The sequence below is a fragment of the Chiloscyllium plagiosum genome, chromosome 1, assembly GCF_004010195.1.
Source record: "Chiloscyllium plagiosum isolate BGI_BamShark_2017 chromosome 1, ASM401019v2, whole genome shotgun sequence".
Classification (NCBI taxonomy): Eukaryota; Metazoa; Chordata; class Chondrichthyes; order Orectolobiformes; family Hemiscylliidae; genus Chiloscyllium; species Chiloscyllium plagiosum.
Genome location: NC_057710.1, coordinates 60,960,351 through 60,979,131, shown reverse-complemented (window position 1 = coordinate 60,979,131; position 18,781 = coordinate 60,960,351). Strand labels below are relative to the sequence as shown.

Genomic DNA, 18,781 nt, shown 5'->3' with positions numbered 1-18,781 from the left:
CTTACCTATCACCTTCATCCCCACCCCCACTCACCTATTGTACTCTATGCTCCTTTCTCTGCACCCCCACCCTCCTCTCATTTATCTCTCCACCCTTCAGGCACTCTACCTGTATTCCTGATGAAGGGTTTTTGCCCGAAATGTTGATTTTACTGCTGCTTGGTGAGTTCTACATAGCAGCAGTTTGTACAATCTACAAGATGCATTGCAGAAATTCACCAAGGCTGATGATGCTGCACCCTGTGGCCCCATGACCACTAACATCTGGGAGGACAAGGGCAGTATACAGAAACAGCATCCTTCAGTTCTCCTTGAAGCCACTCTCAATCCTGACATGGAAAGATATGGCCATTCCTTTACTGTTGCTGAATTAAGATCCTGGAACTACCTTCCTAACAGTACTGTGGGTGTATCTACCCATTGTGACTGCAGCATTTGGAAAAGGCACCTTGTCATCACATTCTTGAAGGCCATTAAGAATGGGCAAGAAATGTGGATTAAACAATGCCATTCACGTCTTGTGAATGAATTTTTAAAAAAATATTACTTTTCTAAAAGTCAACTCTTGGATATTTGCTTAAGAAGTTGGTTTCTAAAGCTCGATTTTTACACAAGTATATAAGAACCTTTAGAAGGGGGAGAACCTATTTATCAGTATATGTGGTCAGTGTTTTCTTTAGTCCTGTGTGAAATGATACTTCTGTTTAGGTGTAGAATTACCTTTTTTGCTTTTCTTTGTTACTTGATAGGTCGCTGATTGGCCAGCTGCAGAATGATACCTTGCTGGTGGTCCTAGGTGATCATGGAATGACAAATACTGGAGATCATGGGGGTGACAGTGAAGGAGAAGTCAATGCAGCACTATTTATTTATAGCACACTTCCACTTTTGGAGATCAAACCTGCTGAAGTAAGTATTGCCAAGAAGAACATTTTATGCATCCTGCTGTTATATTGCCAGAGATGTGATTTGAATGCATCTGAGATGCAAAAGAAATACAGTTGATGCACATTATAGTTTCTCATATTCCTGTACCTGATTTAATGTATAAACCCATACTTCACTTGTGGAGTGTTATTGTCCCCAACAAAAGTTTATCCTAAATGTTTCCAAACTCTTTTCGGCGTATTACAATTCTTGATCCAATAATAGGGCAGAATCTTGTCTGCCGTTAACTCTCTGATTAGATTAGGTTCCCTGCAGTGTGGCAATAGCCCTTTGGCCCAACCAGTCCACACCGACCTTCCAAAGAGTAACCCACCCAGACCCATTTCCCTCTGACTAATGCCCCTAACACTCTGGGCAATTTCGCATGGCCAATTCACCTGACCTGCACATCTTTGGACTGTGGGAAGAAACTGGAGCACCCAAAGAAAATCCACGCAGACACAGGGCGAATGTGCTAACTCCACACAGACAGTCACCCGAGGCTGGAATCAAACCTGGGACCCTGGTGCTGTGAGGCAGCAGTGCTAACCACTGAGCCACCGTGATGGGGTGGCATTTAATTAAACTGAAGAGTAGTGGACTGGCACCCTGCTACCTTGATAACCTTCTTGCCACACTAACAGTCTAGACACTTCAGAGTGCTTAAAAAAATGTCTGTTTAAGGGTTTCATTCTCTGATACAAGCACTCACCAGCAATGGTCAAGGGTCTTATCGTGTGGGGTGTATAATAAGCGAATGTGTTTTGAATTGTTTGTAATTCATATTGGAGTGGTTGGGGTTCCCCATGCAAAGACAGGCCTGATCTAATGACCTGCTTTAGGAAGGTGAGGAATGTTAATGAGAGCTAAACTGTGTCATAGAGTCATATAGCATGGGAACAGACCTTTCAGTCCAACCAGTCCATGCTGAACATAATCCCAAACTAAACTAGTCCCAGCTGCCAGCTCCAGGCCCATATTCCTCCAAACCTTTCCTACTCATACACTTCCAAATGTCTCTTAAAAATTGTAATTTTACCTGTATCCACCACTTCCTCAGAAAGGTATAACCACCCAAAATGTGGTCCCAGTCTTGAAATCTCCCATCCTCGGAAAAAGGCAACTACCATTAACTCCATTTATACTCTATTTTATAAACTTCTATAAGGTCGCCTGTCAACCTCCTACTCTCCAGTGAAAAAAGTCCCAACTATCCAGCCCGTCCTCTGTGCTGAACACCCTCCCTGCTGTTAGCTTGTCAAGTACCTGAGTGAGATGTAGTGGGTCTTCGCAGAAGAAGCTGAGGTGGAGCTCTTGCAGCTCACTAGCCAGCAGCTGAGACCCTTAGTGTATCTGCCAGATTCTACCAGTAGTATGACAACAATTCTTATCATTGCAATGGTACATAACTTTTGATATAACCTGTAATGTTTAATGTTAGGTGATCGTATCAATTTCTATAAAAAGTAAGTTGAATTTCCTGCATATTGAGTAATACAGCATGGAATCAGACCCTTGGGTCCAACTTGTCCATGCCAACCAAGTTTCCCAAACTAAATCAATCCCACTTGCTTGTGTTTGGCCCGTATCCCTCTCAATGTTTCCTATTCATTGGCTTGCCCAAATGTCTTTTAAATGTTATAATTGTACCTGCATCTACCATTTCCTGTGGCAGTTCATTCCACACAGGGAGGGATGGCCTAGTGTCATTATCGCTGGACTATTAATCAGGAAACCATGGTAATGTTTTGGGGACCTGGGTTCAAATCCCACTTTGGCTGATGAAAATAAAGTCTGGAATGAAGCCTCTAATGATGACCATGAATCCATTGTTGATTGTTAGAAAAACCTATCTGGGAGGCAAAGTGCCATCTTTACCTGGTCTGGCTTTTATGTGACTCCAGACCCACAGCAATGTGGTTCACTCAATTGCCCTCTCGACTATTGGGGTGGCAATAAATGCTGGCCAGGCCAATGCCCACATCTCATGAATGAATTTTTAAAAAAACACCCTGTGTGGAAAAGTTGCTCCTCAGGTTGCTATTAAATCTTTCTCTTCTTACCTTTAAAAATAAGTCCCCTAGTTTTGAACTCACTTAACCTCGGGAAAGGACCTTTCCTATTCATGATTTTATAAACATCTGTAAGATCACCCCTCAAACTTTCTACACTGTAGTGGAAAAAGTCTTCATCTATCCGTATAACTTAAACTCTCCAGTCCCAGCAACATCCAGATAAATCTTTTCTGAACTCTCTCCTATATATCCAATCTCTCTGTTTGGCTCAATGGTTAGCACTGCTGTCTCACAGTGCCAGGGTCCAAGGTTTGATTCCACCCTTGGCCAACTGTCCTTGTTAAGTTTGCACATTCTCACCATGTCTACGTGAATTTCCTTTGGTTGTTCCAGTTTCCTCCCACAGACCAGATAGATGGATTGCTAAATTGTCAGTGGTGTCTGTGCAATTTAGGGAAATGCAGGGTTTAAAGGTAGGGGAGTGGACCTGACTGGAATGCTCTTCGGAGGGTCTGTGTGGACGCCTTTGGCCTAAATGGCCTGCTTTCACACTTTAAAAAAGACATGAGGGCAAATTTTTTACACAGAGGCTGGTTTGTATGTGGAATGAACTTCCAGAGGAAGTGGTGGATGCAGGTACAATTACAACGCTTTATAGATATTTGGATAAGTACATGAATAGGAAAGGTTTGGAGGGATGTGTGCCTGGAGCAGGCAGGTGAGACTAGTTTGGTTTGGGATTATGATCGGTATTATCTCATTGGACCAAAGGTTCTATTTCCATGCTGTATGACTCAACAGGGATTCTATAGTCTATGATTCTAATTTAATAGTCTTCCCAAAACAGAGCAGAACTAGAGCTAGTCCTCCAAAAATGGCCTCACCAATGTACAATACAACCTCTGTAAGACATCCCAACTCCCATATTTGATGCTCTGAACAATGAAGGCAAGCATGCTAAACATGTCTACCTGTGATGCAACTTTCAAAGAACTATGTACCATGTCCCTCTGTTTGAGAAGACTACTTGGGGCCCTATAATTAATTATAAAAGTCTTGCCCCTGCTCATCTTATCAAAATGCAACACTTCACTTTTATCCAAATTAAGCTCCATCTGCCATTCCTCACCCCATTGGCCCAAGAGATCAAGATCATACTGTGATCCTAGATAACCCCTTCACTGTCCAATATACCACAAATTGTGGTGTCATCTGCAAATGTGCTGACCATGTCTCCTAAATTCTCATCCAAATTGTATATAAATGACAAACCATAATGCACCAAGTAGCGATCCATGCAGAACATCTCTGGTCACAGGCCTCCAATCTGAAAAACAACTTTCCACCATCACCAACTGTCTCCTACCATCCATCCAATTATGTTTTCAGTTGGCAAGCTCTTCTTAAATATCACATGATTTAACTTTACTAACTAGTGTATCATGTAGAACCTTGACAATATCTACCATTCTGTGATCAAGCCCATTAGATATGTAAATTGTATATGGATCAAGGCCCATAAGTGAGTTTTCTCCTGGATTGGCAATAAGCTGGTAAAACATAATGGGCCAAATGGCCACCTGTGTTGAAAATGTTCTGTGATATTTTTCTTCCTATTAAATATGTGAGGCGATCCACAAATAAAGCAGGGATCCCACCTAGCTTTGATTGCTGAATGTTTGCAGCGTTTTTGTTTTTATTTCAAATATGCAGCAGCCAGAGTTTTTTTGCATTTATCTTTCTGCTCACACATTACTCAGCATCATTGTTAAACTGTCTACTGATTGAGCCCTGATGGAATCCGCAATTCTATTTCCGTTACATAATATAAGAAAGAGCCATGTGCTCATTTGAAAAATAATGTTTTTGGAAATAGCAACATATCCGACCAGAAAAATAATTTGTATTTATATAGCACTTTATAACACAATGGGAGAACGTCCAACTTGCCAATCCTGAATCGGTGAACGTTTGTGTTGTATTGGAGTGGAGAGGGCTGGCCACTAAGAATCAACATATCAGATGAGTAATGGTGGAATTGTTGGTGATGAGGCACCTTCTGAAATATTTCTGATCTAAGTTGGGAACCCTTGTTGCAGCATGTATTATATTTTTTAAAATAAACAACACTGCTCCATATTTTCATTGAATCTTACGGAATAAAAACAGGCCATTCAGCCAACTGTGTCTGAGTTTCATTTTGTAAGAGTCAAGCATTTAATCCATTTTGCTTGTTCTTTCCTAGTATTTTGTTTCTTTCAGAGAAGATATCTAATTGTCTTTTGAAAGTTACTAGCAGCAGCAGCTCCCACCACCCATTTAGCCATTGCAACCTGTATAATGGAATTGGCTGTATGAAAAAGAACGAGGTGAAAGTGAAGTCTGCAGATGCTGGAGATCAGATTCGAGATTAGAGTGGTGCTGGAAAAGCACAGCAGGTCAGGCAGCATCCGAGGAGCAGGAAAATTGATGTTTTGGGCAAAATGCCCGAAATGTCGATTTTCCTGTGCCTCAGATGCTGCCTGACCTGCTATGCTTTTCCAGCACCACTCTAATCTTGTCTATGAACAGAAATCCTATCTCTGTCTGGATTTTATTCCGAACCTAAAGTTCTGGTGCCTTTCTCCTATGCATCCTCTTCAATCATTTCACATCATTCTTAAAAGTCTGTTGCCAAAAGTGAGATACAATGTTCTCTAGTTAGCATTTAATCAGTCATAAATGTTTTATCTTATTCTTTTAATCTTTACTTTCTATAACTGTCTTGTTTTTGTCCCTTATCTTTAAGTTTAAACAAACAAAGCCCAGCATCCTGAATGAGTTAATGAATTTTTCCTGCCATCCTTAAGGTTTATATGTGAGCCATTGGGTCTTTCTTTTAAATTTAGACCATTCAGGTCACATCATTTGTCCTAGTTTTGTGTTCCAAAGTGCAGTACTTTACATTCTTCTACCTTGTGTCTGGCTGTATGAACAGAGAATTGAAAGAAGAGAAGGAATGTGTATTTATCCCCTATTAACAGCAAAATAAGCATTTAATTTAAGAACAGATTCTAATATAAATTCTGTTTGAGATTATATGCAATTCAAAATGTCATTAATATAGTCTGGAAAATTACTAGTAAAGACCTTGCATTTAAAATGGTGAAAATTCAAGCTTGACTGTTTCTGTTTCTATTAAATGCATGCATTGCAGAGGTGGTTATGTAATTACTTCAATAAAATCTCTGTCCATTTAGGACTCGAACGTCGTATCTCAGATAGATCTTGTACCAACCTTAGCTCTTCTTCTGGGGATTCCTATTCCTTATAGTAATATAGGAATGGTGATGGTGGACTTGTTTATCTCTGAACCAAAGCTGGATGATAATCAGTATCTTGAACAGGCAAAAGCACTACATATCAATGCTATACAGGTACAGTACTGCAAGATTTGTCAGGTGATACTTTTGTTATTAAATAGTTAATTATAATTATTCTCATATTTTATTCTAGTCCCCAAGTTCCACCAATCTTAATTATTGTCCATGCAGATCAAATCACAGACCGCTATGATTTAGTTGCTTTCCAAAAAATATAGTCATGTGGACAAATACCATGTCTCTTTTTCAGATAATTGTTTTTGATAGTGAATAAGCAGTTTTAAAGTTTGTTTTTCTGTTTGTTTGACTAAATGGGTAAAGTGTTTCTAATTTCAGAAAATGTTTCCATGATGTACTATAATTGTGTACTATAATTTTACATTGAGCGTGATGACTCTTAGACAAAAAAAAGAGTATTCCAAATTCTTCTGTACAGAAAGGATAGTAGATTGGAGAGATGCATAGCATTACTATTTTTATGCAGTTTCAAGTGATTATGTGGATTACATTGGTTGGGTTGTGGCTCCTACTTGTCATGTTTACCAGAGGTAGGAAACATCAGACCTTGTCAGACATATTTAGAAATAGGTTGGTGCAGTAATGTGAGCTTAAGGAAATTATGAAACAAGAGAGGGTATGAGAAAATATTTACAAGTCAAGAAAATCCCAAGCATGTTTTATAAATACACATATTATTAAGGAAAGAGTAGGGTTTACTAAAAGACTAAGTTGGTTAGAGAGACAGTGGTTCTTAATGAATGTTGCACTCCTCTCTTCACAAAAGATATGGGCATGGTTCTTAATGAATGTTGTGCTCCAGTCTTCACGCAATAGAATTTTTAGTTGACATGTAAAAATTTAAATGATAAGATCAAAAAAAATTTCAGATAAAAGGAGTGGAACTTTTCATTTTTGTTCAGTGGTCAAAACACTGGAAACATTCTCATTCTGAATTCTGAAGACTTTGCATTAGCTAATAACATGTTACTGCATGAAAAGTTCTATGTGAATTTGTACAAATTATTTTCTGTGTATACTGTGCCAAGCTGTGTCCATCAGGATCTATTTACTTTAAGTAGAATTCAGAGAATTAATTGAAAATCTGGGCTGAGGCCAATTATTATAAATATCTTTGCTGAGGATTAGATAGATAGGTGTTCACCTTTCCCAAGCTTATGCAATACTCCATAGTGAAGTTTAACCCTTCAAAATGAAATGTTTAATTTGATAACCCAATAGAGATCCTATATCATGGGATGCTGTGGACTTTAACTTTCTTTTCACTATAATGATTCTGATCAATGGGTTTGAGACCGATCCAAAACCTTTGAATATTTTACCCAAGTAGGAATTAAGTGTGTTCAATTCCATCCTCCTTTTGATGTTTAAAAACATAGTTTACAGTGCTCATCATTACATATCAATCAATAGTGAAAATTGTGACACTTGTCTCAAGATCGGCTGGTGGTGTGGTCAACTGTCAAAGGGCAGCTAACTGATTGGAAGGCCCATTTCCTGACCACTTAACAAGGAGCTGTATAAATGTGTTAATATCAGATGAGTTTCTTGGAATTAAGTTTACGTTTTCAAATGAAGAGGTGACTTATAGTTTAGTGCTTCCTCAGTAGAGTTTTTTTTTGCAGTTCATGGAGTTAAACAATTCTTGGCATATAATTGTTGGTAAAGTACAAGTAAGATAAAGGAGACATTTTCTGAATAGATCCAGAAAATGAGTTTGGATAAGATTTGTAGCTCAGGTTGAGGTTCTGGATGTAGGTTTGCTCGCTGAGCTACAAGGCTCGAACATATCTTTATGTATCTTATGACATGTGGACATAAAAGTCTGTCCTTTGAATTTTGCTAAACAAAAGCCCCAGTTGCCTGCTTAACTGGATGTATTTGATCCCACAGTACTATATCAAGAAGGAGAAGGGCCGTTATTCATGGTGTTTTGGTCAATATGTATCCCTAAAATATATTTTAAAAAACAGATCTTTTGGGAATTATCACATTACTATATATGAGAGTTTGTGTATAGGCTGGTTGTCATATTTCCTCGAGAGAAAGTGGGGGCTGCACATGCTGGAGATCAGAGCTGAAAATGTGTTGCTGGAAAAGCGCAGCAGGTCAGGCAGCATCCAAGGAACAGGAGAATCGACGTTTCGGGCATAAGCCTGACCTGCTGCGCTTTTCCAGCAACACATTTTCAGCAGCGTGTCATATTTCCTCTAACAGTTATAACATATAACAGTTAACTGTACTTGAAAAGTAGTTCATTGGCTGTAAAGTGCTTAGAAATATTTGTCATCTTGAGAAGTGCTGTGTAAATTTAACTAACTTCTTTCCAATCTTCTAATTTTGTTGTATAGGTGAATCGATTTTTGGAATCCTACTCTTATGCTGCTAGGGATCTTCCTGTGACAAAGCTGAAATATCTGAAGGAATTGTTCTCCACTGCAGTGATGGAGTATAATGACCTGATTACAATCATGCAGAAATCTGAAAAAATTGTTCCTGACCAAGATTTTCACACAAGGTTCCAAAATCTGTTAATCACACAGCAACGCTACTTGAGAGAGACCAAAGAGGTGTGTCGAGAATCATGGGCACGATTCAATCCAGCACACATGCTTTATGGCATTGTACTTTTAGCAGCAACATGCATGCATTGTTTTCTGGTATCAGAAACTGCATCAACATTTGAATCTTTGTACAAGCAGTTGCTTTTGTATCCAGTTATCTGGGGTCTGACTGCTGGCTTAACAGTTTATTTCTGGATGCTGATATCTGGCATTACACTGGAACCACTGATGATATGTTTTTGGATAGCATTTGGATCACACGTGAGCTTCCATTGGAACTTCTGGAGACTGGAACGCAAGAAACATAATCACTCCGATAAACTGATCCAAAGTTCCAACATTTGTAATCAACAGAAATGGAAAAGTTGGCTCAAATGTTTTATACCTTTGGGAATTCTCCTATTACGGTGCTTGGCTATGTTTTCTAATAGCTTTGTAATAACTGAAGGGCAAGTAGTATCATTCCTTTTGAAATCGCTTGTAACTTTTACTGTCTTGAAACTAAAATGGAATGGAAAACTTACCAATTATTGTTTAAATACACCATTTGTACCAGATATACAAAAGAATTCTGGTTCCATGTCATACAAACGAGAATCTTGTTACTTAATTGTGTTCATGATGACCTTTATGGTCTGTATTCTTTTTTCCAGCAATTTTTATCACTGTCGGGAAGAAATTGCAGACTGTGAGCCTTCACCGTTTCTGAAACCTTTGTCAAGGATAAGTAATAGTCAGCAAAAGAACTTCCATTATATCCTGTCCGTGTCATCACTTGGAGCCTTAGTTTACCTCATACGAAGATGGTTCCTTCATTATGGCAACCTTAATAGTTCACACTTGGTTGTGTTTTTTATACGTTTGGGTTTTCCATTTATTGTGTTTTGTTTATGCTGCTATTGGGCTGTGAATGCTGCTTCAGAAGAAACCTCCATTAAACTCCAAGATCTGACTAGGAAAATTATGATAATTATCCCAGGCATTGTCTTTGTGCTCGTAATAACAGGCTTCCTTATCGTCCTATGGAATCCAATCACCGTGTTCATAAAAGACAATAGGGAGTCTGATGACACTCTTGTCCCTTCCTACAAAGACTCTATGACAACAGAAGTTGACTCTCTGCATGTAGTTCCATTGATCTACCGTAAGATGCAGAAAGCTATGAGCATACATTTTAATGACAACCAAACAAAGACTCGGACAATGGCCGCTTATGGATTGGGAACGGTATATTCTGCTGCTCTTATCACCATCCTTACTCTTTTGACGTTGTTACTTATTATGTTGCATAATGAGCGAATGTCACTGGCTTTCCTGCTGTTATTCTTGGAGGGATTTTCTTTCCTTGAGATACATGGTACAACAAGGAATCTTTCTTTACAATCCAATAACACTGGTATGTAGTAGCTTCAATTAATAGGTCATTTAAAGCATGGATGTGTAAGTAACAGCACTTTTCAGGGTTTGTAAATAATAGTTTGCTTTGATCGAGTTTCGATGCAACATGTTTAGTTTTTATATTTAAGCTGAATCATTTCCACTGTGCAAATCTATGTTTTTTACATCTGTCTTATTGTGCCCATGAGCTCAAGCATGAAAAGTTCCATTGACCCAAAGATATTCTGCAGAACTTAAATTCGTGAGGCTTACTTCAGGAAAGATCCTCAATCCAAGAGAGGGGACAGAAGAGAATCATTAAGACAATATCAGACATGTGACAGGGACAGATCAGACAAACCTGGAAACAAATCATAGTCAGTAATGTTAGCTTCTATAAAACACAAATTTATAATCTTCACATGAGACATGGAAATATGGATCAAGAGGTCCATATTATGAATGTGAAAACACACACCAAGTAATAGAAACTTATTGCAGGGAGTATACACATTAATTTTATACTTAGAGCATAAATCACTTAAATAATAATGCAACTTTGTCTTAAATAAAACTTAACAGCAATGAGCCTTCTCACTTGCACACTCAGCTGGCTAATTGGACATTGCAGAGATTACAAAAATACAGTAAACTTCTTGTATTTGAGGTATATAATTTTTGTTTGTTTAGATTGCCAGTTCATAAAGTACCAGTTAAGACAAAGTTTGCTTTACTTGGTGTGCCCTAGCAGAAGAAAACGTCTAAAGCAGAATCCATATTTTTAGAAAGTGAGACGATTATTGTTTGAAATGGAAATAATATGAAACTGTTTAGTTAATGATTTCAAAAGAGTTGACACATGAAGTGAATGGATACATGAGCAAAACTTTGCAGAAAAATGCTGGAAATACTTAGTAGGTCAGGCAGCATCTGTGGAGAGAGGAACAGTTAATCTTGTCGAAAAGTTGGGAATTTAACAAATTTTTTTGAAGTTCAGAAGTAGGATATTATGTTAAAAGAAGAACAAAAGTGTGTGTATGATGGAGTGAAAAGCAGAAAAGATGAAGTGACAAAGGAGCTATTGAGATGGGTAAAGAAGCAAAAATGGTTTTGTGAATGAAAATAACAGATTCATCACCCACAGATATCTGGAAAAAAAGATAGAGATTATGATCTAAACTTAGTGAATTAATACTTGAGTTCAGAAGACTATAAAATGACTAATTTAAAGATGAGGTGCCATTTCTTTAGTTCATATATATGAGGTTGGGGATAGAGTTCATTATGGGATTGAGCTTATGCTGAAAACATAGACTCTCCTGCTCCTCGGATACTGAATTTCAGGCTGTGCTTTTCCAGCACCGCACTTCTTGACTTTGATCTCCAGCATGTGCAGTCCTCACTTTCTCCAAATTGGGTCAAGTATTGGGAATAGCAGGAGTAGGCCTTTCAGTCCATCAAGTCTGCTGTGTCATTCAGCAGAATCGTGGCTGGTTTACCTCAATGCCATTTTCCCACACTATCTCCATCTCCCTTGATATGTTTATTATATCGAAGCCTATCAATCACTGTCTCAAACAAGCTCAATGACTGAAATTCCACAGTCCTCTGGGTAGAGAATTCCAATTATTCATTTACCTGGGTGAAGCAATGCCTCTTCTCATTCCAAATTGCCTTCCTCTTATTCTGATACTCTTGTCCCCTGGTTATAGACTGCCTAGTTGGTGAAACATCTCTGGTAGAAACAGGAAGAATGAGTGATTTACTGAGATCACAAAAGGCAATAAATGAATGCAAGTGTTTTACCACATTCTGAGGATAAAAAGAATCACTCTTAGTTACAATTTTGAATTGTATTTACCTTGAATCGTTTCTACAGTCAATCCTCAATAGTTGATTAGGTGACTCGGTATCTCTCATAACATGCACTTATCGGAGTGTGATTATATTGTATACATAACTTGTTATGGAATATGGTAAAAATTCATGAGTTATAGTTTGTCGTTTGAATTTCCTGACATCACTTCTTTAGTGCTGAAATTCTGACAGAAGTCGAAGAAATTGCTTTTCAAATTAGTCCTTAGTTGAGATTTGATTTCCTCCCATAATCTTACCAATGTTTGGCACTGATTTAAGTTTTCTTTTTGTTTTTTTTTGGAAGGTTATTTCTTTGTTCCTTGGTATGCAGTTACAGCCTGGGCCTTTACAGCTACACAGTTCTTTTATGCTACAGGGCATCAGCCAACATTCCCAGCGATCCAGTGGAATGCAGCTTTTGTTGGGTTCATTGAAGGACATAGCACCAATATATTGCCAGCACTGCTGGTCGGAATGAACACTTTTGCATCTCATATACTGTTTGCAGGTAATTATATAATTGTTTCACAATTAATCTTTGAATTTAATCTCTACATAATACTACTATGGAATTAAACGTGCTGTTGTCACAGGCTGATGGCCTGTTATGGATCCCTTTAAACATCAACCTCATAATTTTCCAAGTCATTTAAACATATACTGTAATAAGCTCTACAATGGTCTCCATGTGACTTAAAATAATGCATCTTAAGAAAATCTGACTTTTCTGGAAGTAGTTGAACATATTGTAAATTTGAGGCTAATTGTACTTTATTGTGAACTTCAGTGCTTAATCAGTCCCTATTGCCATTTCTGAAATTCGTGACTCTATGTTGGGCATGACTTCATCAGCTTTGTTAGTTTTTATGTAGTTGTGTTGCATCATGGAATGCACAAGAAATAGTTGAGACAACGACACTATTAAAAAAGAACAGGAAAACATTTGAAAAAGAGGCAGATGCAAGATCCAAAATCAAATGCAGCAATCTCAACATTCAATTTGTTATTTGAGAGAAAAATAGTAAAGCTTAGTTTTCAGGAAACTGATGAAGAAGCATACTTGGGTATTGCCACTTAAACATAGTGTATATACTTTTTTTCTGAAGTCAGTGTACTGTTTGTGCACAAATAAGGGTTAGTGCCATGAGCATCACCTTTATTTTGATACACAAATCTGGAGTTATGAAATTGCTAGGTTTACTACTCAATTGTTTTATTTTAATCCATCTTTTCAGAGATATTATGACACAACTCCTGATGCAGGTGGGACTTGAACCTAGGCCTCTGGCTTAGAGGTAGGGACATTACCACTGTGACACAACAGGCACAATACTCCCCACTTTGTAACTGAGGCCAACTGACTAGATTTGGTTCTTGGACGAAAGGGAATTGCATGATCCTAATTATTGAACAATGTAATAAAGAAGAAGCCCATTAAGTTTGTCCAGCAGTTTTGATGACTGTTTCAGTTAGACCCACTCAACTGCTTTTACCCTAATCCCTGCAATTTAATCCTTCATGTTTTATCTAATGTATCTTTGACTGCTAATACTGAAATAGCACAAACATTCTAAATCCTAAACATTGGTTGTTTAAAAAGTTTTTCTTTACATAATCTCTGCTTTTTTTTGTTCTCAAAATTAAAATCTTTCCCCTCTGGTTACTGCCCACTTAGGCTTTGCAAACAATTTATATTTACTCACTCTATCCAAACCCTTGAAATAAAGCTCCATCACCCATCTTGGCTTTTTTCCTCTGAAGGGCAACAATTCCAGCTTCTCTAGTTTGTCCATGTGACCACAATCCCTCAGCCTGGAAACCATTCTGATAAATCTGTTCAACAATTTTCATCTCCTTCTTAAACTGTAGTGCCCACAATTGGACATGATCCTTCATAATGTTGATGTACATTTATCACCATTTCCCATCTTCTGTGTTCATTTACCTGAAAACGAATGCAAGACACAGAGGAACTACACTATCGGTCACCTTTTCTAAGAATGGTGATAAAGGAGGTCTAATTATTACAGAAAGCAGTGTGTAGGTATTTTGCTTATCATGATTTTACTTGCTCGATATTAGATTCTTGGGAAACTAAATTATTAGGGATGCATTTCATTGAGAGAATTGGTGTTTAAGAGCACATTAATGAGAAAATATCAGCCTTGCAATAAATGCATTGAAACTTTTAACTGACTTTTCAGTTATATTCTTGAGGTAGTTGGATGTCCCTTGTTGCTGCTTTGGCCATTTGTTCGTGAAATGAAAAGCTGTAAAAGCAAGAACATTAAAAAGAATTCTGGCGATGAAGATCAAGTGATGGAGATGAGATTGCGAGAAAAACCTCAGATGTTTTCTGCAGCCTTGCTGCAACTGGGAATGCGATACTTATTTGTCTACGGTGTGCAGGTACTTTGTTCAATATAAAAGTACTTTGATTACTGTCATTGTTCCACCATAGCATCTTACTGTTTGATGAATAGCACAGTGTACATCAGATGGTGGGTGTTTAAAATAGAATAACGTAGTGGAGTGTAGTCAAAGTGACTAATTAATCTGAACATTCATAGAAAGTAAATGCATGAAAATCATTCATTACTTGAAGATTCCCCTTGAGTATTTCCTGCATTGAAATATTTAATCTGCCTATATGTGACTTCAAACCAAAGCAATGTGTGTAACCCTTAACTTCTCTCCGATATGAGCAACCTACGAGAAGGTATTCGAGAATGCAACTTGTCACTGCACTTTAATGTACAATAAATTAAGCTTGGCCAGTAACGTCCTGTGAATGAATTAAAAAGAAAGCTTGGTTTTGAATCCAGCTGAGACAAGTGGAAATAAATTCTCCTATTTCTATAAAGTTTAAAGGCTTTGTATATAATTTGGAACTAATGTGCCTGTCTCAACTCGAAACTGAATAGGAGTGACTGATGTGAGAAGTGATTTAGGAGGATTTGATGCTCTGGTTTGTAAACAAATATGTTAGCTCAGAGATGAATAATTTATCTTACTGCAGTAAACTACAAGTACTTAATGCACACGTGAGATTTTTTTGTCACGAGAAATGCATAATTTTCAATAGCATTATTGTTCGTAATGAAAGCATAGAAAGTAGGAGAGATTTGGGTAGTAAAAATGTAAGTGAATCTTGAGAGCGTTTTAACATTCAAAACGAGACTATTGTCTCAAAAGTCAGGACCATATTTGTTTTTTCAGTAATGTGCGATCCAGTTGGATGGGAAAAGGATTTTTCTGTTCTTTGTTGTCACCTGATGCAACTGTCCTGTGGAGACTAGACAGATAGTTCAAAGCAATTGAGACAGGATAGTGTTCATACTGAAATTTTTAAAATTATGACTGCATTATGTTTGATAACTAGGAGAAACTTTAGAGAGATTTGAGGTTAATTTGAGTATTTTTTTGCTCTGATGAACTTTTGGAGTAAATGATTTGTTCCATGTAGGCATTATTTCTCTTTACCAAAGTTCCTGCCCATTTCATAACTTGAATCTAGAGGTGAATAATAAAAGTTAACGGTGTGAGTGAACACAATACATCTAAAACCTACCAAGGGGGAGAAAGGTAAATATTTTCAAGACCAATTTTGCTTTGAAGCGAGTTTTTATGTGTCGGTTCGAAAAATTAACGACGAACTGTTCCGACAGAATGGCTTTAAGTAGAGGTATTTAAACAAACTGACAAAAGTCTGAATTACCACTTGATTTTCAGAAATGCTCTAAATGTCATTTAAAACAGGAAGACAAGGAAATGCTTATTTTTAAAAAAAAGCTGCCCTATATTTGAAGACAGAAACTTACAATGAAAGGTTTTATACTCTCTCTTGAAATTTAAAGAAAATTGTATGACTTTTTTTTTTCTTTACACAGCTCCTTGCTTCTGTATGTGCTGTTGCTATATTGAGGAGACACTTAATGGTGTGGAAGATCTTCGCACCAAAGTATGTTGAATATTAGTAGTGAGTAGTTAACTAATAGCAATCAAGAAACATAAACTTGAATGAAACAACATAATAAGAATTGATTTGTATCTAAGGATCAACATAGTTGCTACCCATTCATTAGAAGTCTTTGGTGTTGTTGTTTAGAGGCCATAAACTTTCACAATATGAACAAAGAAAAGAACAAAAGTAGTAGGAACAGGCCCTTTGGCCCTCTAAGCCTGTGCTGATCATCATGCCCTAACTAAACTAAAAAACAAACCTTCTGCCCTTATTCGGCCCGTATCCTTCTATTCCCTCCCTATTCTTAAAAGTCACCAACGTGCCTGCTTCCACCACCACCTCTGGCAATGTGTTCCAGGCTTCTACCACACTCTGCCTGAAATACCTCCCTTGCACATCTCCCTTAAACTGGTAGTGAGTCTACCAAAATAACTGCAAGATGGTTTGCCAACTCTTGTACTCCATGTCCCTGCCTATGAAGGCAAGCATGCCATATGCCTCCTTAATCACCTTGGCCACTTGTGTCGCCACTTTTAGGAAACTGTGAACCTGTACGCCCAGAGACATCTAATGTTAATGTTACGAGGGATTCTGCCATTTCCACTACAATTCACACCTAAATTTGATCCTCCAAATGCACCACATTGCATTTGTTTGGATTAAACTCTACCTGCCATTTCTGTGCCCAAGTCACCAATCTATCCTGTTGGATCCTTTCACAATCATTTGCTGTATCAGTAACTCCACCAATCTTCGTATCATCTGCAAAGTTGCTAATTAGACCATGCGTATTTTCCTCCTGATCATGTATATGAAACAACATAGGACCTAAGACTGATCTCTGTGGAACACCACTAGTTACTGGTCTCCATTCTGAAAAACATCCTACCACCACTGCTCTCTCTCTTCTATTGACCAAGCCAGTTTTGTATCCGTTTAGCCAGCCTACTCAGAATCCCATGTGATTTTAGTTTTTGTACCGATCTGCTATGTGGGACTTTATCAAATGCCTTACTAAAGTGTATATAAACTACATTCACAACCCTTACCTCATAATTATCCTTGTTACCTCTTTAAAAAATTCTATCAGGTTAGTGAGACGTCGCCTTCCCCATGCAAAACCATGCTGCCTGTCACTAACTAGTCCATTTTCTTCCAGACATGTATGTATTTTGTCTCTCCGTATCCTCTCCAAGAACTTCCCCACCACAGACGTCAGGTTCGCGGACCTGTAATTCCCTGGATTATCCCTGTTTCCTTTCTTAAACAAAGGAACAACATTGGCTAATCTCCAGTTCTCTGGAATCTTGCCTGTGGTCAAAGAGGATGTGAAGATACTGCCAGTATCCCAATTATTTCTTCCTTTGCCTCTTACGATAACCTTGGATAGATCCCATTTGGCTCTGCGGACTTGTCTACTGTATTGCAATTTAGGATACCCAAAATTTCCTCCATTAATATAATGGCATTTTCTAGAGTATTCACACACTCAGGCCCGACCTCAACATCAGTCATTTCCTTCTCCTTGATGAATACTGATTAAAAAGTACTCATAAGGATCTCTCCCACTTCCTGTGGTTCCTCGCATAACTTACCTTTTTTTTTGTCCTTGAGTGGGCCTACTCTTTCTCTTGCTACCCTCTTTCTTCTAATACATGCATAAAAAGCCTCTGGATTCTCCTTGATCCTCTTTGCTAAAACCATTTCATGGCCCCTTTTAGCTTCCTAATTCTGTTTTTAAGTTCCTCCTAATTTCTCAAGGGCTTCGTCATTTTGTAGCTGCCTAGATCTATCATCTGCTTCCTTTTTCCTTTTGACTAATTTTACAATTTCCCTTTCGTCCATGGTTCCTGAATTCTGCCATTCCTGTCATTCAGTTTTGTAGGGACTTGCATGTCCTGCACATTAGGGAGGTAGAGAGAAAACGGAATTATAAACTTGTAAGCCTAACATTGGTAATGGGGAAAATTCTCGAATCCATTATCAAGGCCTTCATAGCAGAGCATTTAGAAAGTAGTGGCAGAATCAGACAGAGTCACCATGGATTTATGAAAGGGAAAATCATGCATTATACATCTGTTGGAATTCTGTAAAGGTGTAACGAGTAGAGTTGACATGGGGGAGCCAGACTATGTGGTATATTTGGACTTTCAGAAAGTGTTTGACAAAGTCCCAGGTAAGAGATTATTGTGCAAGATTCAAGTGCGTGGGTTTGGGGGAAGTGTATTGAGATGAATAGAAGACTGGTTGGCAGAGAGGAACCAAACAGTAGGAATTAATAGGTCCTTTGTGTGTGGGAAGTCATGTCTCACAAACTTGAGTTTTTTGAGAAGGTAACAAAGAGGATTGATGAGGGCAGAGCGGTAGATGTGATCAATATGGACTTCAGTAAGGCGTTCGACAAGGTTCCCCATGGGAGACTGATTAGCAAGGTTAGATCTCACGGAATACAGAGAGAACTAGCCATTTGGATACAGAACTGGCTCAAAGGTAGAAGACAAAGGATGGTGGTGGAGGGTTGTTTTTCAGTTGAAGGCCTGTGACCAGTGGAGTGCCACAAGATTGGTGCTGGGTCTTCTACTTTTTGTCATTTACATAAATGATTTGGATGCGAGTATAAGAAGTACAGTTAGTAAGTTTGCAGATAACACCAAAATTGGAGGTGTAGTGGACAGCGAAGAGGGTTACCTCAGATTA

General features: G+C 38.1%; 1 protein-coding gene across 4 annotated transcripts in view; it reads left to right on the top strand.

Moving 5' to 3' along the window:
* The window catches only part of pigo (phosphatidylinositol glycan anchor biosynthesis, class O), a 32,305-nt gene that overhangs the window by 10,556 nt on the left and 2,968 nt on the right, over positions 1–18,781 (top strand). For 2 of the 4 annotated variants that reach the window (XM_043687882.1, XM_043687872.1), the window contains exons 4-9: positions 750–909; positions 6,182–6,358; positions 8,674–10,282; positions 12,425–12,628; positions 14,342–14,529; positions 16,011–16,081. In XM_043687882.1, the coding sequence (XP_043543817.1) occupies positions 750–909; positions 6,182–6,358; positions 8,674–10,282; positions 12,425–12,628; positions 14,342–14,529; positions 16,011–16,081 (2,409 nt within the window). The other 2 variants (XM_043687890.1, XM_043687901.1) reach the window with 2 other exon arrangements.